Source organism: Xenia sp. Carnegie-2017, unplaced genomic scaffold (assembly GCF_021976095.1).
Source record: "Xenia sp. Carnegie-2017 unplaced genomic scaffold, XeniaSp_v1 HiC_scaffold_24, whole genome shotgun sequence".
Lineage (NCBI taxonomy): Eukaryota > Metazoa > Cnidaria > Anthozoa > Malacalcyonacea > Xeniidae > Xenia > Xenia sp. Carnegie-2017.
The window spans coordinates 344,853-367,085 of NW_025813487.1; the positions used below are offsets into that span (position 1 = coordinate 344,853).

At 32.5% G+C, this 22,233-nt stretch overlaps 2 protein-coding genes and 2 long non-coding RNA genes across 4 annotated transcripts; 3 read left to right on the top strand and 1 right to left on the bottom strand.

Annotated features, from left to right (window-relative positions):
• The first annotated feature begins 102 nt into the window (after positions 1 to 102).
• On the top strand, positions 103 to 4,235 carry LOC124450871. Its single transcript, XM_047001541.1, has 5 exons — positions 103 to 303; positions 2,622 to 2,757; positions 2,946 to 3,053; positions 3,409 to 3,543; positions 3,799 to 4,235. The coding sequence occupies exons 2-5, from the start codon at positions 2,664 to 2,666 to the stop codon at positions 3,822 to 3,824; spliced, it is 363 nt and encodes a 120-aa protein (XP_046857497.1). The 5' UTR covers positions 103 to 303; positions 2,622 to 2,663; the 3' UTR covers positions 3,825 to 4,235.
• Positions 3,429 to 17,784, top strand: LOC124450862. The gene is made up of 2 exons (XM_047001533.1): positions 3,429 to 3,433; positions 16,870 to 17,784. Exon 2 carries the CDS (start codon positions 16,896 to 16,898, stop codon positions 17,718 to 17,720), a length of 825 nt encoding a protein of 274 aa, XP_046857489.1. The 5' UTR covers positions 3,429 to 3,433; positions 16,870 to 16,895; the 3' UTR covers positions 17,721 to 17,784.
• Positions 4,052 to 4,873, bottom strand: LOC124450891. The gene is made up of 2 exons (XR_006950249.1): positions 4,687 to 4,873; positions 4,052 to 4,558 (listed from the first exon to the last, which is right to left on the bottom strand). It is a non-coding gene; the product is annotated as an uncharacterized LOC124450891 (long non-coding RNA).
• Positions 12,781 to 22,233, top strand: LOC124450880. Its single transcript, XR_006950237.1, has 3 exons — positions 12,781 to 12,888; positions 16,138 to 16,412; positions 22,214 to 22,233. It is a non-coding gene; the product is annotated as an uncharacterized LOC124450880 (long non-coding RNA).

Genomic DNA, 22,233 nt, shown 5'->3' on the forward strand with positions numbered 1-22,233 from the left:
ACTGTCAACAATTCCCGTATGTAAAAACATCATGATGACGTTATGGAGTTCATTGATACATCCTTTTTGTCACGTGACTAAATGAAATGAAACATGGAAAGATGGCGGAATTCCAGTGGAATAGTAATTCATATAGATGCCTTAGAAAGGTTTTATTTTCATTCCTAAATCGTTCAGTCATGCAGAAGAACGTGAAAACAAAGAATGTGTTCCTATCTCTTGCTTTACAAAGAATTTTACTCGATAAAGACACAAAAAAGTCTCATCATTCACAACTAAAGAAAGCTTGCGAAACGGCTTTAGGTATAAATCCATAAGTAATGATTGTAGTTATTGCTGATGTATTTGGATTCTATTCGCTCTATGTTTTTATGCATTGTCAACCAGTTTCTACATTTGCTATCAACAAATCATTAAGTGTAGTAATCCCTCATTCAAGATGTCAAAGAACGCTGTCGATTGTATCTTTAAAATTGCTCAATTTACAGGGTGACCCAAAAAGATTCGTACCCATGAAAATTTCAATTATGGCTTTAAATAAAAAGCTATTTATTTAAATTACAACCACACATCATTCAGTTTATGGAAGACTATTCACAAGAGTTTCGGCTATTTCTGTCAATTTTTAGTCAATTTATGGCTTTCCCAAGATGTGTTCCAAGTGTCCACCATTTCGTTGCAAGCAAACGTGTACTCGTCTGGCAAAGTTTTGAATAACTTTTATACACTCCTCTTTCGGGATGGCTTTTATTTTTGCTGTGATGGCAGTTTTAAGTTCTTCAAATAATAATATTGTATCATATTGTACATCAATAGAGATGTCAATGTTGATGATATTGTATCATATTGCACATCAATAGACATGTCAATGTTGATATATTGTATCATATTGTACATCAATAGACATGTCAATGTTGATAATATTGTATCATATTGTACATCAATAGAGATGTCAATGTTGATAATAATGTATCATATTGTACGTCAATAGAGATGTCAATGTTGATAATATTGTATCATATTGTACATCAATAGACATGTCAATGTTGATAATATTGTATCATATTGTACGTCAATAGAGATGTCAATGTTGATAATATTATATCATATTGTACATCAATAGACATGTCAATGTTGATAATATTGTATCATGTTGTACATGAATAGACATGTCAATGTTGATAATATTGTATCATATTGTACATGAATAGACATGTCAATGTTGATAATATTGTATCATATTGTACATCAATAGACATGTCAATGTTGATAATATTGTATCATATTGTACGTCAATAGAGATGTCAATGTTGATAATATTGCATCATATTGTACATCAATAGACATGTCAATGTTGATAATATTGTATCATATTGTACATCAATAGACATGTCAATGTTGATAATATTGTATCATATTGTACATGAATAGACATGTCAATGTTGATAATATTGTATCATATTGTACAAATAGACATGTCAATGTTGATAATATTGTATCATATTGTACATCAATAGACATGTCAATGTTGATAATATTGTATCATATTGTACATGAATAGACATGTCAATGTTGATAATATTGTATCATATTGTACATCAATAGACATGTCAATGTTGATAATATTGTATCATATTGTACATGAATAGACATGTCAATGTTGATAATATTGTATCATATTGTACATAAATAGACATGTCAATGTTGATAATATTGTATCATATTGTACATCAATAGAGATGTCAATGTTGATAATATTGTATCATATTGTACATCAATAGACATGTCAATGTTGATAATATTGTATCATATTGTACATGAATAGACATGTCAATGTTGATAATATTGTATCATATTGTACATGAATAGACATGTCAATGTTGATAATATTGTATCATATTGTACATAAATAGACATGTCGATGTTGATAATATTGTATCATATTGTACATCAATAGACATGTCAATGTTGATAATATTGTATCATATTGTACATAAATAGACATGTCAATGTTGATAATATTGTATCATATTGTACATCAATAGACATGTCAATGTTGATAATATTGTATCATATTGTACATAAATAGACATGTCGATGTTGATAATATTGTATCATATTGTACATCAATAGACATGTCAATGTTGATAATATTGTATCATATTGTACATCAATATGTATCGATGTTGATAATATTGTACATAAATATGTATCGATGTTGATTATATTGTATCATATTGTACATCAATAGACATGTCAATGTTGATAATATTGTATCATATTGTACGTCAATAGACATGTCAATGTTGATAATATTGTATCATATTGTACATCAATATGTATTGATGTTGATAATATTGTACATAAATATGTATCGATGTTGATTATATTGTATCATATTGTACATCAATAGACATGTCAATGTTGATAATGTTGATAATATTGTATAATATTGTATCATATTGTTGATAATATTGTATCATATTGTATCATATTGTACAAGCTTGCCTTAATTCCTATTACACATTTACTGTGAAAATGCCACACTGTTTTTTGTTCACCTACTTATTTTGAAAATTGAAAGTTTTGTATCTCAGATAATATGAATAATCTTTTATCAGGCAAGTTTTTCTGGAACTCCATTAATGTCTGAACTGCATTAAATGTTTCCTGACCTTCATGATACTGCCATAGAGGAAGCTGTAAGAGTTTTTGATGGAGACATTGAATTGGCAGTTTCATCATTGTTGGATCACAGTAAGTACTTACATCATTATATCAAGTTCCATGTATGAGATTATCAATATATTTTGGTTGTAGCATAGACTCCATTGAGGCTGAATGGTGGTGTGAAAAGACAAATATTTTATTTTTCATTTTTTTAATAACTACCTCTAGATAATGAATGAATTAATGAGTTTATACATGCATCTTCAATTACAAAGGCAAAGAAATATTACTTAAAGAGGAGATGTCTAATTATGGTGCTGTTCATAGCGCAGACTCAGATTCAGAAAATCTTCAACAGGCAACAGCAGTTCTTCAGCAAGAAGGTACGAAGAAATTAATAGGTACATACATGCTGCTAAACACTCATAAATGCATCATAATTGCAGCATTTATCTTAATGATTTTCAAAAGAAACAAGTTGTAAATGATTTGATATAGTTTTCTTGATTGGTTAAAAATGATGCTTTGCTTCATGCATGACTTTTAGCTTGTTGTTTTAACTGGCAATATGCTCCTGCAGCACAATTTGGTCTCAATATGAACAAAGTTGAACATGCTTATTGTGATTTCTGCATGTTGTACTTAGGTGTAGAATTTGTGATATTGGTAAGCTTAGTCTAGCAAATACTTGCTAGGTTGTATTGCTACAATAATCATTTGACTGGTTTTCTATTTAAGAACAAAAGAAGACAGTCATTGAAGAGTATCGAGATGCTACAATTGTCAGTGACAGTCCAGTTTTTCAAGTTTATGTGAACCGCATGGCAAGTGACTTTGCCAATGATATTTTGGAAATTTACAAGAATCACAGTAGTAAGTTGTGTGCTCGGTTCAGTGTAAAGTTTGATAATATTTGCATCACAGCTGATTATATATTATATGTTGGAGCAGCAGTAACTTTATCTGTTTGAACAATATCAATGTCAGTAATATTTTCTTGTTTTTAAATTGGACCTTTGCTTTCTCCAAAAAAACTTAAATGTTTGACTGTTTGAGGTACTAGTTATATTAATACTATAATACCTGTCCTTTCCTAGGGGCAAATCTTAAAGATTTGTTGTCTTTTAGGACTGGGTGTGATTTACTGCCTGTAAATGGTGCAATCCTGCATCTCAAAGTTGACAGAACAAAAGATCGTAATCTGCCCTCAGAATGTAGAACTTGTTTTCATTTGTTAATTCTTCCATGTTATGAAAATTTTGATGAACTGAAAGCTAAACTGGATAGAGCTTTGCAATTTGGTTCAAGAGGATTTACGAATATTTGATCTTGGAACAGTTTATACATCTCTTTCAACAATAACATAGCTTGTTACAGCTAATATGGATGATGCACAAATTTGAAATATTTTTCTTCTTTGTTTTGGATATCATTTTTATAGTTACAGACTTAAAGTAAGTATGTTAATGTTTCATTAAATTTTGTTCTGGCAGTGCATCAGAATTTATGTGTTAAAAAACGTTTTCTGCCAAAATGTTTTAATAATCAACATGATGAAAAATTTATAGCCTTCCTTGCCATACATATCTTCTTTTGTATTATCTGAATTGACACCAACAAACAATAGGTCAAGTAGCTTTTCTTGTTTTGTGAGTTCACAATGTCACTCCTCTTCCTGGTGCAGTCTGGTATTTACAAACTGAAGCACCTCAATGTATATGTCAGCACCATTATGATTAGAATGCCTTAAAGGATTAATGGTTCTTTGCAGCTCATCAAGATCTATTTCATTCAATGGAATGTAGGTTTCTGGAACAATCACTTACTTCTGATCTGTTTCATGACATGCGTAATTTTGTGTAAAGGTGGGTGGAAATTCTTGGTTTACCTTAGTGAATTGGAACATTAAATTAGATTTTGACTTTAACATACATCAATTAGCTTTGGATCTATTCTGATGATTATAATATAAAGCGTAGTCTAAAAGTAAAGTCATGAGTTATTGCATAAAAATACCTGCTGTATATGGTCGTATTTTGACTTGTACAACCAACAAAAAGATCTTGCCAAAAGCGCTCAATCTGTTGGTTGTGGACTCTTCTTCCAATAATATGACTGACACAACAAGGGTCCTCGCAAATAGTGGTTTAACATAAATTGAGCAATTCCAACATTTTCACCTCCTTTATCTAATCCTGCATGAGTCTAATCCTGCATGAGCCACAAATCTCCATCTAAGAATATGAAACTACTAGCACATTTGTATGCAAAACTGAGATTTTTAACGCCCCAAAATAGGTATTTTTTAGTAGCCCACCTAATCAATTTGTGATTGCCATCAACATGCCAAAGTGATAAAGGGCAAGTAACATGATATTTACGTCTGTGCACTGCTCTACGAGACAAAGCACGAAACAATGTACCCTGTGGATCAACTCTTCGCATCATTTCACGAATCCTGTCCTGCTGAATTCTCAAACCTCTTGCTAACAGCAATCCTGACATACGTTTGTAGTTAAGATTGGGAAACTCGTTCGTTAAGTTTCTTATGACCAACACGAGATCTGAATCGTTAACGTCAGAATATCAATTAGAAGCTGATAAACCAAACTCGTTCATCCTCCTTTCAATGGTTCTTTTGCTGACTCCCAGAAGATTTGCCGTATCTTTCACTGTAAAACGCTTATTTAAAAAATAACGCAGAATATCTTCGTTTACTTCATACATTGGTCGCCCTGGTGTGCCACTGATAACTTGAGGGCAGTTCAATGAAGAAGATGGTTAATATCATGATGAACATCGACATTTAAGAGTTCTTTTGCGTTTGAGATTAACTGCAGAACAGCCTCTTCAAGCTCGAATACTTCAGCAAATCGCAACGTTGTATGGTAAAGAGAATCAATACGAAAAACGCAAGAATTCAGATCTGGACTTCCTTCGAGGTCAGCAATACAACCCAAAATAGAGTTGCGAAGGAGTCTTATAACCTGTCTGCCATGTTTTAGGGTTGTAGACTTGTAGGTAAAATAATTAGTTTATTTTGTTTACATTATTATCACATCAAGAAAATAAATTATAAATAAATTATAATGTGATCGAGTCAAATTGGATGTTTTGCGAGTCACGAATAATGTTACGTCATCATAATGGAATGTTCAACAACAAAATGAGTTTTAACAGAAATTGTACAGGACAAAATCCCAGGGGCGGATCTAGAGTATGTCAAATCCGTCGCGCGACTGATGTTTGAAAATCAAAAATTACCTATTCATATTAATTAAAAATTCATTAATTATTCTTACTTTATTAATTATTATCCCATTTACTTCGTGATAAAAATCCAGCTTTATTTATTATTGAAAACTAATGACTAATGCAACGAATATCTCCTTGGTAACCAGATCAGTTGAATTTTAATTGACCTGGAATAACCGAGTGATAAGCGGGGTGGCTTGACTGGTTCGACTTATAAAGGAGTCTATGAACGCCAGAAACGCTATTTTATTGGTCAATGGCCAGATCAGTGGACAGTCTGGAATAATCTCGACCGATAATAGGGGTGGCCGGACCTATAAGGGAGTCCAATTGCTATCTTACAATTGGTTCATTTGAATTTTTGTCTTACTGTGATTGGTTTGACCGATTTCGACTGATAGCCAACTGAACTAACATAGTCGAGCTCGCTGTCTGAATTGAATGTTTGATCGTTCATAGTAATTTTCTGAAGAATGATAGAAACTAAACTACAATCAGATGGAATTTATGGAAATATTTTACAAATTCATGTGTTGACATGAATGCTGCTTTCCAAACTGGGAATTTTTTCAAGAGGGTGAAAAATTTTTGGATGAATTGTCAATACTTGGCAAAGACGATCTCGCGAGCGACATTTCAGTCATTGATGTTCAAAAGCAAGCCAACATTGTTTTGAGTTTTATCAGCAGAAATTTACATCGAAAATCGTAAGTAAAGGACAAGTGAAGTGTATGCATGAATGCAATATATCAAAGTCAATTTATGCGAGTGTGTGATGCGATTTATGTTAATATGGCGTATGGTAAGCAGATTGATGCTTCTAAAATTGTTGTTGCCGAAGGACTTTTAGTTATGATTTCTTTAATGCTTGGGGAATCGTGGCCGTTATATGGCAACGAAATCCTACATTTCTGCAAATATATTTCAATGGACAAAAAATCTGTAGCCATAAGGTGCCATACTATTATTTACTTTATCATAAACAAATGTTTGGGGCTTTTCAGTTTATGATCATTGATCATTCAATCATTGGACAGTTATACTACATATTGTTTAAGATTTGAGAAAACTAACATTGATTACATGAGAAGCTGTTTACTATAACCTGTGATTTTGAGTCTTATGATCCATGAAGCTTTTTATTTTGACAATTTGACTGGAATGGTATTAAACCTGAGTATTTCACATACATGAAATGTTGTCCCATGTCATATATTGTCCCTTTTCTAACTGAACACCTCATGTAGAGATGTAAAGGTGTGTTAATCTACGGCTCATACCAGATTGTTTGCCATAAATTCCAAAGGGCTATTGATGTATGAATAGCATTTTCTATAAAGTAAAAATGTCTTCCAATGTATGCAGATAAACCTTGAAATTTGGCAAAACAGCAAAGTATTTTTCATGATCACTAGGTAATTTTTCTGATGATCAGTATAATTTCTAAACTAAATTATTTCAGATTTACATTTAAACGAGCTTTGATCATATGAAAAGATATTTATCATAACCAGTAAGCACATGAACCAATTTTGACATTCATGTAATTATATAATTAAAGACATGTTGGTTACATTCTGTTTGTATTTGCAAATACAATGCTACTAGTGATTGCTATATAGCACACCTTGCATATTATTACAGAAGATAATAGTCTAGTGAAATGCCTAAGAAACATTCATGGCATTAAGCTGTCCTTAACTGCAATTTTTCACTTTGATAATTTACTTAATCTTTGACAGAAAAAAATTTTGAGTTTTTTCTCAAAACGTGAATTTGCTGGCTCTGATGTGGAGATGGGTAAAGGGTTACAGTAAACTTGCATGGTTTGAAGTCTGAGCTTTTCTATATTTATGAACTGTCACTTTTAGTACCAAATTTCTAACTTAACTTATTACATAGAGGTTTGAATGGGGATCTCTAGGGGGGTCTATGCCTGACAACTTGGTAGAAATTTTTAAAGACTATATCTGTTTTTGAATAGCATTATTGTAAAATAAATTTTACGTTCCTAGACATGCTAATGAGCCATATATTTGGCATGATAATGAGCCTAAATATTTGGCAAAACATTCAAGTATTGTTCACTTCATTTTTTTTTTTGAAAAAAGCGTAAGCAAAATGTGTTTTTTTACCGAAAAACGATGCCCACAAAATACATCTTGTATTCCTCTAAAACGCTGAAAATGGCATTTTAGAGGTTCTGAAATTCAAAATTTCTCAGGGGAGAATGCCTCAGACCCCCCCGGCGCGGTGTGCCTCCGATGTTTTATGACTGATGTTTGAAAAATCCTAGATCCGCCCCTGCAAAATCCGATTATAAAATTCCAGAATGGAATATGATCACAAGAAAATGCACATTGCAAAGGACAAAATGCGCATAAATAATTGAAAACATAGCTATTAATTTTGACGGAGATCACCCTCCATAAGTTTGTGATAGAGCTTTTTGTTATCTTATGCTTCAAAAAATTCATTCGAATACCGAAATAAATATAAAAACAAGTCCTGTCCAAGTTTCCACATCATTGCCTAGAAGTCAATCATCTTTAAAAAATGAGTTGATGTAACTCAATTTCTCACGCACAATTCACCACGACACGATGTCCTTTGGCGTAATTTTAACTATAATTATAGGTTATCGCATAATTTTGATTATAATTATCCGACAGCCGATAAATTTAAATATAAACCCATCAATGTGTCCATGAAAATGTAAAGCCATACGGCTTCAGATTATTTTACTAGGTGTATTTAGGGCGTGGATTCAAAACTTTCTTCTTATTAGTCTGTTTCCTCGTCGAGGTCTCGTTGCTTCAAGGTCGATTTCTTTGAGCATAGTTTGAAAAGTCAAATAACGTACTAGCACGTTATACTTAGATTGCAAAAGACTCCAATAGCTCTATATCCAATCATAATACTGCATTCATTAAGTTCTCGTAAAATATATTGTCTGATACGATCTTCATTAACAACATTCCTGCGTCAACGCAACACGTACAGTTTCAACTTATTTAAAAGAGCACTACTTGAATTAGAAATGCTATGGAATTTATCGAGTAAACTCAAAATAGTTTACTTCTGGTTGCATTCGTGTATTTCTGTTTGTGTTGTGCTTCTGTGCATGCATAAAATAAACTTTTGTAAAGTTAAGTAATGGAAGCAGTTGTTTCTATGCAGTAAACGTCCGAAGCATGTTGGAATTTAGCAAATATGGAAGGACGTTTGAAAACGTGAGACTCTATCGTTAGAGATTAGACTTTAAATTGATATTGGTGAAACATAGTGTGTCTTTGTCGTAGACTCGTAGTGCAACACTTTGTTACTAACCAATGCTAACTCACAGTTACGTATTTACAACAATGAGATGGATGTTTGTAACGTTAGTAACGTCAAGTTTTGAAAAAGTAACAAATGTTTAATTTATGCACGCCGCATGATCAATTACAAACGTGTAATGAATGAGTTAGTGATCAAGAACTACTTGTATAAGAGTTTGTATGCACTTCGTTTACCAGAAGTAATCTCAACTTGAAGGTGTAAAATGACCACGACAAACAACATGGTACATGTGCCAATTCTTCAATCCCGGACGAAAATCCTAAAATCGACACCCCACTAAAATTGTAATGTCAACATAGTTCTAACTTTAAAAAACAAAAAGAAATAACTTTTCTGAAGTTCTTGACATGTTTAGAAGGTTCACTTTAGTGGTGGTCATGGGAGGAAAAACTTTTCATAACATCAATATTTACTGAGAAAATTACTATGTACCATCTCTGGTCAAATGTAAAGTTTGCATAAATTAACCAATATTCTTGGCAGAGATTGAATTTTCATATTTTCAAAGAAAAAATCACATGAGATGAAAAAGAAAATTCAACCACAATATAGAGAACATACAGTAGAGCCACTCTATTGAATTTTTTCTTGCCACACGTATCTTATTACGCATGTGACTACCATATTGGCAGCCAGTAAATTGTATTGTGTGACCAATGGGAATGACGATATGGCAAAGGGCAGCCAGTAAACTAAGAGCCTGATCACATGAACCAGGTAACAGGGATTCTGCAAGGCGTACAATGATTTTAAGTCATTGAAAAGAGTTAAAGCTTTAAGCGCAAAATTTACAACCTTTTCTTAAGCGTCATAAGTCATTTTAGTCGTAATTTTCAAATCAAGCTAAATTATTTGTCTTCATTTTAAAGGTTTTGTGAATTTCCAAATTCATAGTACAGAGAAATTACTCAAATAAGATTTTTGTTGTGAAGTATTTAATCTTTTCCATTTTCCAAAATGTTTTAACGCTTTGCTGAATCCCGGCTACCGGGCTCATGTGAACAGCCCTAATTTAATATACAGCACCCAGTTGCACAGCGAAGTGGCCCTACTGTATATTCCTATACTGTGATTTAACTCACTCTAAGCATTTACTTTTTGAATTGTAAATGCGCTTTGTGGGTGTTTTTTCCCTTACTGGTATCACTAATCTTTTAAATTTGCCTACTGAGACTCAACTACAATGTGTTTCTCATCGTTACTACACATCTGAGATAGGCATTATCTTATTTTCATTACATTCTTTACTCTTGTGTCTGCAGTGTTTTTTTATCACAAGTAATTACAATTCTGTGTAGTTGGAGTTTGAAAATTATTCATAATTTGCAATGGTTTATTAAATAACAAATGTTCTTTATAATATGAAATGACTCATGCAATAATCTATGTAAAAAAAATGATACAACTGACGCGATCTACATGATACCATGTAAAGACTGTTCAAAGCAATACATAGGACAAACATCAAACAAAATCGAAACAAGACTCACAGAACACAAAAACGCCATAAAACGATGAGATCCGAACACACTGCCGGCAGAACATACCCACGGAAACAACCAAACATTCGAATGGACAGAAACTAAAGTACTCGGAGGTGCACAGACTAAACACGCACGCGAATTTAAAGAAGCTTGGTACAGTAAGACAACGACACAATAAACAGACATATCGACGTACCCATCATATACTCACAACTACAGGAAAAGGACAAAAAAAACTACAAACAGCACCAAAACTACAACATTACACTCTAATAACATTAACACCGATCATATTCACAATACACCAAAACCCATGGCAACGCATTTCACCCCATCCAATCACATTAATCCACCCGCTAATCCAATTAGACGCTCTAAGCGTCTACAAGCTAAAGGCACATGTAAATAGATAATTTACTCATTCTGACGAAGGCTCTAAGCAACGAGTCGAAAGCTCAATAAAGTAATTTTTAAACAATTCGGGGAAACTTTCATTTTTTATGTATTAAATACCTGAATTACCAATTTTTAAACTTAATAATCTATTTGTATGGAATTTTGATTAATGAAATGAAAGAAACGTTTGCATTTTCGAAAATCGTGTCTTAAGCATTGACATTCAAATCCTGTCTTAGATAGTTGACCCTCAACTCCTGTGTTAAAACTTGTGAAACTTTATTACATTTAGCACGAGTCCTTTGGAATTTGACTAATCTCATTGTTATCAATGTATTTTTATTTCTATAACAATTGTTTTTAGTCAATGATGTATACTTAGTTATATAACTGAGATGTTCTAGATAGACAAACTATAGGGAACATACAGTAGAGCCACTTTATTGAAATTTTTCGTGACACACATATCTTATTACGCTTGTGGTTACCATAGTGGCAGCCAGTCAATTGCTTTTTTGACGAATAGGAATGATGAAATGTCTAACGGCAGCCAGTAATCTAATTGAATATACAGCAGCCACTTGTACAGCGAAGTGGACCTACTGTATATTCCCTATACTGTGACATAGATGTCATTAATGTTTCATAATATTGTTTGTTGAAATAGATCCTGACTCACTCTTCATCTTCGTTCGTTATTTAAATGTGTTTATGTAACAAAACTCACATGGATAAAAAATTAATGTTACAATAAGGTATGAACTATGATCACCATTTTTAACTGATATGTATGTAGTCGCGTTGTTTATATTAAATCTCTCATCCTTGTAAGATATGTGACATGTAAACACTAAAGCAAGCATAATTTTGTTCACACGGTCGTCCTGCTTCTAAAACGAAGGTAATTTAGAAAAATTAAGCGATATTTTAGAACTACATTACCGACATAACCAATTAGCTAAAGCAGCGTCTTGATAAAATATGACTAAACATTCTCATATGAGAAATCATATGAGAATGTTGAATGTTGAAATGTTGAACACAGGAAGAATGTATCTACACAGAGAAAAAACGCAACTGAATCTATTTTTGTGAAATGTTGATTCATGCAACAAAGTGACCATTTAAAATTATACTTTTGATCATGTTAGTTTAACAGTTTTAAGGTTTGCTTTTATTGCATCTTTTACTGTTGTATCTACAGTGTCTTTATTGATCATAAGTAATTATAATTGCGTGCAGTTGATGTTTGAAATGTATTCATAATTTACAATGGTTTATTCAATAACAAAGGTTGTTTATAATAAGAACTGATTTATGCAAGAATATACATGTTTGGAATTTTTGATTGATGAAAGGAAAAATCGATTCACAGTTTCGAAAGTCGTGTCGTAATCATTGGCATTCAATTCCTGTCTTAGATAGGTGATTCTCTATTCCTGAGTTAAAACTTGTGCAATTTTATAAGATTTAGCAGTAGTCCTTTGAAATTTGACAAATCTCAATGTTATTATGTACTCCGCATGTGGTTCTTATTTATGTATTTTTATTTCTATAACAATGGATTTTAGTCAGTGATGTATACTTGGTTATATAACTTGAATGTTCTACATAGATGTCATTAATGTGTTTTAATACTGTTTGTTGAAGGAGATCCTGACTCACTCTTCATCTTCGTTCGTTATTCAAATGTGTTTATGTGACAATACTCACAAGGATAAAAGATTAATGTTACAATAAGGTATGAACTTTCATCACCATTTTTAATCTGATATGTATGTGGTTGCGTTCTTTATATTAAATCTCTTATCTTTGTAAGGTATGTGACATGTAAAGAACTAAAGCAAGCATATTTTGTCTTCACGGTCGTCTTACTTCTAAAACGGAAGTAATTTTAGAAAAATTAAGCGATATTTTAGAACTGCATTACCGACATACAAATTAGCTAAAGCAGCATTTCGATAAAGTATGACTAAACATGCATGAGAAATCATATCTTAATTGATATACCAACTTTCTAACTATTGACAATAAGCTGCATGGTAAAGGAAAGCAAAGCCTGTTCAAAAGTATGGGGAAGAAGAATAACATGAGAACATTTTCTACATGTAGGACGTTGAATTTTTCTTTATAAACTATATTTGCTTTTGGAAAAAGTGATGAGGTGAAATTTAAGTAGGGGGACAAGCATGTCCAACAAATGTGCAAAATAATGAAATGTCAAACACGGGAAGAACATATATGCACAGAGAAAGAACGCGACAGAATCTACTTTTTGTGAAATGTTGATTCATGCAACAAAGTGAGCTTTTAAAATTATACGTTTGATCATGTTTGTTTAACAGTTTTAAGGTTTACTTGCATTGCATCCTTTACTGTTGTATCTACAGTGTCTTTATTGATCATAAGTAATTATAATTGCGTGCAGTTGATGTTTGTCATGTATTCATAATTTGCAATGCTTTATTCAATAACAAAGGTTTTTTATAATAAGAACTGACTTATGCAAGAATATACATGTATCGAGTTTTTGATTAATGAAGGGAAAATCCATTTACAGTATCGAAAATTGTGTCTTATTCATTGATATTCAAATCCTGTCTTAAATAGGTGATTCTCTATTCCTGAGTTATAACTTGCGAAACTTTATAAGATTTATTAAAAGTCCTTTGGAACTTGACTAAACTCAATGTTATTATGTACTCTGCATGAGGTTCTTATTTATGTATTTTTATTTCTATAACAATTGTTTTTAGTCAGTGATGTATATTTAGTTATAGAATAATAATGTTTCTTGAGGGAGATCCTGACTCACTCTTCATCTTCGTTCGATATTTAAATGTGTTTTTGTAACAAAACTCATATGGATAAAAAGTGATATGTATGTAGTCGCGTTTTTTATATTAAATTTATCATCTTTTGTTAGGTACATAACATGTAAAGAACTAAAGCAAGCATAATTTTGTCCACACGATCGTCGTATATGAAGTCTTATTTCTAAAACAAAGGTAATTTTACGTAAGTTAACCGAGATTTTGTATTTACATTTCTAACTTAACAAATTTGATACCGAAGCATTGCGTAGTATAAAGTATGACTACAAACAAATCAATGTTTATTTCCATTCCAAATGAAAATCGTTTGAATGATTTTATAAGTGACTTTTAAAGCTATATTTAATACCAGGAATGGAAAGTAGGTTTCATTTTTTGTTTCAAATTATCCAGTATAAAAGTTGCTTCTCTTACACGAAGAAAAGTTTTGATAATGTTCAAGTGGTCAAAATAAACGTCAGATAACGTACATATTTCATCATCATTCATTTTGCACGTAATTTATTCTTAGATGAACTTTGATTTAGCATGTACACTGAGAAACTGAAATCAAGATACTTGTTTTGTTTTCCAACGTGTCTAACTGCTTTAGTTACTTGAATTAAATCGTGTAACAACACAAAGTCGAGAAATTTCACTGACTGTCAGGCCAGGCCCGCCGTGAGGTGATAGGTAAGGGGGCATTTTGCCTTGGGTCAGTAATATAATAGGGGCCAGCACCTCCCCATTTGGACGCATGAAAATTGCAAAATTGAAGTTTACAGAAAAAGTAATGAATGATTTGTGTATCATTTGTACTTTTTTTTACGTTATCTCATAATACAGAAGACATTCATCAATTGTTAAGTTTTTAGAAATTCTTGTAGTATCTCCAAACGGAGTCACGCTTTAAGTGTTATCAATATGAGCAGGCATGTGGCTAAGATGTAAAATTTGGGGTGGCAACAACATTTTTTTTGGGAGGGGGCCAGTTGTAGTTGTCAAGTTATACTGTGTTATAGCAATAATATAATTTATCACTAGCTAGTTTTTGTGGGTAGCCGCTGTGCATGCGCGGCTAACCACTATGCCATACTGAAAAAGTGTCTGAGTGAGGCAGGCAGTATTTGTTCGTCGTGATATCCTCAGCTGTGTCATCGGTGATAGTCGCATATACGAACGATGACGAATAGAATTGTTTTAAGTAAAGTCAATACTTATGTTGTTCTTTAATTACCTATGCTTTAGAGCGTATAATCTGCACTTTGTTTTAGTGACTATAGTCAAAACCTTGCAGCTGAAAATATCATTCATTTATACGCTTTACTGGTGATTACAGACGTCAAATATATCTCGTTTGGGCAAAAAATACAAGGAAATTTATACTCTGTGCAGTCCGCACTTTTATTTTGTTCGGTATTTTATTCATATGTCGCGTTATTTATCTCTCACCCTGTGTTCTGTGTTTTGGTGAGGAATATGTATAGGATATAGTTTTCTTTATTTTCATTTCAATTTGTAATGATGACGATTTGGATTTAACAGATTGTCAAAAATGACGAAGAATTTAAATATATGATTAGAGTCAAGCTATGGACCAATGGGGGACTACTGCAGTTTAGACACCTTGGACGCTGACCCAAGCCCTACCCTATAATCCCTAGGAAAAACGAGCCCACGTTCACAAGCGCTTTGGGTGTCTGCTAAACTGCAATCTAGCAAAAATTTAAATTGGAACAGAAACATCAGCAATATAGTCCTATCAAAATGTTAATAAGCAAATATTCATACAACACAGCAAACCAGTTTTTTATATCCTGTTAAAAGAACGATGTATCTCTTCACCACACGATTGTTAGACAAATAAAATACATTATTTATTAACTAGGAGTTACTATCGAAAGGTATATGCTGCCGTGACAAGTAGGGGAAAATATTATCACTTGAAGTGTTTTTTCATTGTATCAAGTCTACGATTTTAATGCCTTGATGTAAGATCAATTACTGGGTCATGTCACTAGGCAGTGACCACAATTTTTATCAAGAGAAAGAAATGAAGCACACAAGTCTTTATAAATGACTTGTAGTAATATTTTTAATTTATCGTTTTAACTTTTGTGAACATTTTGTGAATTTTAAATTATACCTTTTTTCACAAACTCATTCCTCTTTTGAAGAATAAAAAATGGCTTCGTCGCCTAACAAATTAATGATTGAGGAAAATGGATCTCGTTTGAGTAAACTTTTAATCAATAAAGGAACCCGAGCCTTAAAAACAACATTGCAATCTTTATTAAAGCCATCAAGTTTAGCTGGTAAACTTAAAGATCCCTCTACAAAGAAGACACTAACATCTTTAAAATTTAATGTCATCAGCAAAGAGCAATGGAACCTTCTTTACCCGTCAACTGGCTCACCTGACGTTGAAAACTTTGATATTTCATTATTGACTGTCTTGTTACGTAACTTATGTGGTCTAACAGCGCCGCATGGAGGATGGAATAGTATTCCTTCCTCTTCAGATACTTCAATCTCAGCAAATATTGCAAGAATAAAGTTTTATCGAAACAAAGTGTACGGTCACATAACAAATACTAGTGTAGATGATAGTAAGTTTGAGCATTTGTGGAATGAAATCTCAAAAGCTTTGGTTGGTCTAGGTATTCAACAAACTGAAATAGATGAATTAAAGAAAGCTCCCCTCAGTCACGATGAAGCAAATTATATTGAAATGTTAAAAAACTGGTGTACTGTTGCTGAGAAAACAAAAGAAGATGTGGAAGATATAAAAAATGACGTGGAGGAAATTAAAGAAATTGTGTCAACAAAAGCTGATGTAGCTGAAATTACACAAGAGATGGCAACAAAAGCTGATGTAGCTGAAATTACACAAGAGATGGCAACAAAAGCTGATGTAGCTGAAATTACACAAGTGATGGCAACAAAAGCTGATGTTGTTGGAGTAAGAGAAATGATACAGGACAAAATATGCTCAGATCTTCAGAAGCTTGGAAAGTGTAATTTCAACGGTGTTGTAAAAAATCTTAACAAAAAATACCTTGAAGGGACTAGACAATGGTTATTCGAAAAACTCGACACGTGGTTTAACGATAGAAGTGAAGATGCTTCTAATGTCATGATTTTGATTGCCGGTCCTGGCGTTGGTAAAAGTGTGTTTGCTGCTGAGTTGTGTCGACGATATTCTGAAAAGAAGAAACTTGCTGCTTGTCATTTCTGCAGATATAATATATCAGATTACAGAAATCCTCGAATATTGATAGAATCATTGGCTAGTACCATGTGTGATACAATACCAAATTTTAAAAGTAAACTGAATGAGGAATTACAGAGAAATCATTCCAAAGAATCGATCACCGATAAATTCTTTGTTTTATTAAATAATCCATTGCATTCATTGGAAGATCATGAACCAATGCTTTTGGTTATTGATGCCTTAGATGAAAGCCAAATTGATGGCAAAAGTGAATTGTTGGAATTGATTTCAGAAGAGTTTGACCGACTGCCTAAATGGATTAAAATCTTCATAACCAGTCGTCCAGAGCTTCCTGTTCAAAAGGAGTTGAAAGATATGAATCCTGTGGAAATTACAACAAAACCTCGTGATAAAAACAACGAAAAAGACCTGCACAAGTATTTGAGACATCAGTTGAATAATCGTGTGCAGAGAAATCGCTACGTTCTTCAGTCATTAGTTAAAAATGTGAGGGATCATTTCTTTATGCGTATTACGCACAACTGAGCTTGAATAAAGAAAAATATTGAGCTTACTTACGAAAACATTCAACAATTGGTCCCTAGTGGGTTAAGCAGTGTTTACACAAAGCAATTCAAAGAGTAAAAGATTTAACGAAAGAAAGTCCAAAATTCTGTTATCTCAGAAACTACTTTTATGCAATTTCTTGAATTGTTGGCTGCCTGTCGGGAGTTTTTACCATTAACTTTAATGTTTAGCTGTTTAAGTTTTTCTGGTGACATCATGTTTGAAGTCCGCAGTAAAATCATTGAAGTGTTATCTCAAATTTTGCCAGTTTACGATGATTGTTTAACCGTGTATCACAAATCTCTAATTGATTGGTTGAAATCAGATGGTTACGAACAGCATGAGTTTACAGTTGATCCAAAAAATGGTCATAAGTTCTTATGGCATGCTTGTGAGAAAGTGTTTAAACACATTAAGTCGATGAACATTTTAAAGATCAGATGAACACTGCTATGATTAAATATGCTTTGAAGAATGGAGTCCATCATATGATAGAATGTGGCGAAAATGTTGACTTTAGCTGGGCAGTAGATGTCAAAGTGGTTTGTGCGAGGTTAATGTGTGGGGAAGACATTGACATGTATACCATTAGTTCTGAATTGCGTGAAATCATTAAGGAACTACGAACTTTCTTGAGAAAAGATGTACTTGAGGAACTACTATTTCATTTGTTAATGATAATGAAATGAGTCATAAGTTTGATAAAAGCTTAATTTATTTACAAATTATTGCAAACAGAATTCATGGCAGTAACGAAAAAGATTATTGGCAAGGGATTTATTGAAACAAGGAAAGTTTGTTTGGTTTGAGGATTTAGACTCAACATATTTAACAAACCATCATCATTTGACTGTCTCCTTGCGTGCTAACGTTACATCTCTTTGTGTGTCGTCCAATGAAGAACTTCTTGCTGTAGGATATGAAAATGGTCAAATATCTATTTTGAACTTCCTGAATTCGAACAACGATGCACTCTTGGCACTGCACTTGATGATTCAAGGTTGGATAAGTGGGATGATGTAAATGATGTATTTATGTCCCTATATGACATTATTACTATCCATTAATAGAAATTTTGTTTTGTACGTGGAAACATCTGTTGTTGCTCCTTTTCACCTACCGGAAATAGACTGGTAACTAGTGATGGATCTACTGAAGTAAAGTTGTGGGACGTTAACAATGGACGTTTGTTATTATGTTTACAGTCAGATGATGTCGTTAATCGTTGCTCTTTCTTAGATTCTGGTTTGTTTATTACATATGTAAAATATTACAAGGACTTCCTAAAGATGTGTTCACTGCATGGAATTCATTAACTTTGCAAAGAATCGATCGACGCTGCGTTGTTGATTACCAAAACTACAATGCACCGATAAATATTCAGAGTTCTTTGTTGCAGAATTCGTCGAGACTTCGTATGTTTTCAATTCCCAAAGGCAATCGATATTTTTCAAGTAAAAAAATTCACTATTTACATTTAATGATAACACACCATTATCGTGATTGTATTTTTATCATACAAGCCAGAATGGAAAGCTTTCTGAAATCACTCAGTTGACAAAATACAACGATCAAGGAGAAATCGAGTTTTGTTTACCACATGTTAGGTGTCCATGTGTTGATAGGAATCTTAACAAAGTCCATCCCATCTCGTTTAAGGAATTTTACGTTGTGCCGTGTTTTTCGAAGCTTAACATTTTCAAAACTGATCATCTTTGTAGACCTTCATTTATCTTTGAGGAATTTAAAATTAAATGTTGTTGTTTTTCACCGGATGGATCTTTTTTGGCTGCTTTCGTTGTTGGTGACCACGTCAACATTTATATTTGGAGCATTGAACGTTGCACTATTATTCAAACTGTACCAATGCAACTGAAGAATGCATTAGGATGTTGGTGGTCAGATGGTTTACTGTGGATATGGGATGGTTCTGATCATCTTATGAAGATATCAACTTCGTCTGAAAATTTTGTAGATTCTACTCAAGCAAAGCATGTTAACATTGGATTTAAACCTAAGAAATCTTAACATTTGGTGATGTCTTAGTTTGTATTGACAGTAAAGGTTTTTTCAAGTTGTTAGAATTACCAAGGGTGAGATACAATACAACAAAAGACTTCCTGTCGATAGTTCACAATTTAAAGCAGCAGCTGTATCACCTGATAATTCTGTTATTTTAACTGTAAACAAAACAGAATACACATTATGGAAATGGGGAAATAACAACAATGAACTTTACTTGAAACCTTGGCATACTGCAGAAATACCCATAACGTCTTTGATGAAAAATTTTTTCAGAAACAGATAAATGTTAACTGTCTTCAAGTCCGTTGCTTTATAAGTGATAGTAACCAAGCGGTCATTCAATGTGCGACTAAACTCGGCCTTTACAAAGTGGCACTGGCATTTATGTAATTAATATGCTTAAAACAATGACGTGAGTGCGATTTGGCATTGTATCCGTGGATATTTTTGGTCTAGCACAATCGTACATAAATCATATTTCATTTGTTGCTGAATATCATTTTTCAACAAATTGTTGCTGTAGATTTAAAGAGTGGTAAAAAAAGCAGTTTTTTTGACGAAAAAAATTATTTGAAGTTTGTTATAACTACGCATTCCAACACAGGAACTTTAGCTTTAGTAGCAGATAATGGATACGGAATTAAATTTTTAAAACTTAATGTTCCTGAATGAATCCACTAATTCAACCTTTGTAGTTATATTAACCTATCGTATTTACTAACGTTACATATCACTTAAAATGAACATAAAAAGTTCTTTATATCACAAAAGGACAGTTATTTATGGTATCAACAACGAACTCAAAAATATTGCAGAAAAAATTGTCCATATTCTTTGTTTTAACCGTGGAAAAACTGTCAGTTATGGTGCTGTTGTTTATGAAGATTATTTTGTTTAAATTAAAGAGTGACTTTCTTTAAACATTCTTTCAAAAACTGTGAATAAAATTTACCTTACGCATGTTAATATCGTGGAAACAAGTTTTGTATGATGTTAAAAATTTACATTTATAAAACACAATCATGATGTTATATCATGTCATTGGATTTTATTGTCATTAGTTAAAAAATGTGAAAGATCATTTTTGTACGTTTATTATGTACATATGACCTTAAAGACAGAAAATGTTATATACTGTCAACCATTCCCGTATGTAAAAACATCATCATGACGTCATGTCAATCACTGTGATGAAAATAAATATAACTCTTACGTTTTTGACATAAGTTTATTTGAACTGAAGAATTGAATTTTTTCGAGTAAAATTTTTTAGTTAAAATATTGAAGAGTGATAAACTTCACTTTCTATTTTCAATTTTTAGAATAAAATTCATCATTATAATGTTGAAGTTAATACAACGTACAATATAGAGCTATACTTCTAACTTGCAACAATTGTACACAACAATAAACGTTTTACTGATAATTTTGAAGATCCATGTGCTTTAAACACTCCAATGTAACAGTTTTTTCAGGTTCTAAGTTTGGGTCGTCTTATAAAAAACAGGTACGTATAGCGTACATTTTGTTGTCTTTTAATGGTTAGTAAACAACTAAGCTAAACATTTTAGTTTTTCAAAATAAACACGTTTTAACATCTCGTGATGTCATCTTCAGTATTAGTGACAACATTATGTATATGATACAACATATATCGTAGTAATGTGATACAGTGATAGTTTATTTAAATATAAGTAGCGTATATACAGTAAAACATTGGATGAATTAATGATAAATGTGTTTACAAGTTTTTCTTACTTTACAAAAGGGAAGGGATAACTAAGGACAGAGTAACAAAATTAGGGCAACCTCTCGAGCAGGTGCAACTCTAACCTTTGGTCTCCGGCTTGCACTGATCTGCTTTTGAGTTCTCCCAAAGTCCTCCTCGGTTTGCATAGGCCTGTGGAAAAACATGAAACATCTTTTGTTTTTTAATTGCATGATCATGTTACATTGAGGCTTCATTTGACAAAATTTAAGGCTTTGGCTGCGTTTACACTATATACCAGATTTGCTCATCAAAATATCTTCATTTGGTTACAAGAGGTAACAGTTTGGACTAAATGCTTATTAAGTTGATAGATTTTAACCAATTTAATTGTGTTTTTATGCATTTAACAATATCACTAACTTTTAATACATAGAAAATTTAACCTGCAACGATAGCAATTCTATACAGTAAACAGGGCCTTATTTTAGTTCACAAATGTAAAGTTCGATGTTTGAAACGGGCTATAAAATTTTGTTCAAAGACGTTAGAGGATTAATTATGGTATGTCTAAAAGGTCATATGCACCTCGAGGCAATAAAAATTAAAAATTTTATCGTGACGTCAATTTCAGAATTGTTAAAGTATTTAAATTCGTATGCGTTTACTTTACCGTCAGTCAAGTCGCTTTAACTTTATAGAGAGGAAATGTAAGTACTGTGTATTTACTGGCGAACAGGTCTTGTTAAGAAATATATG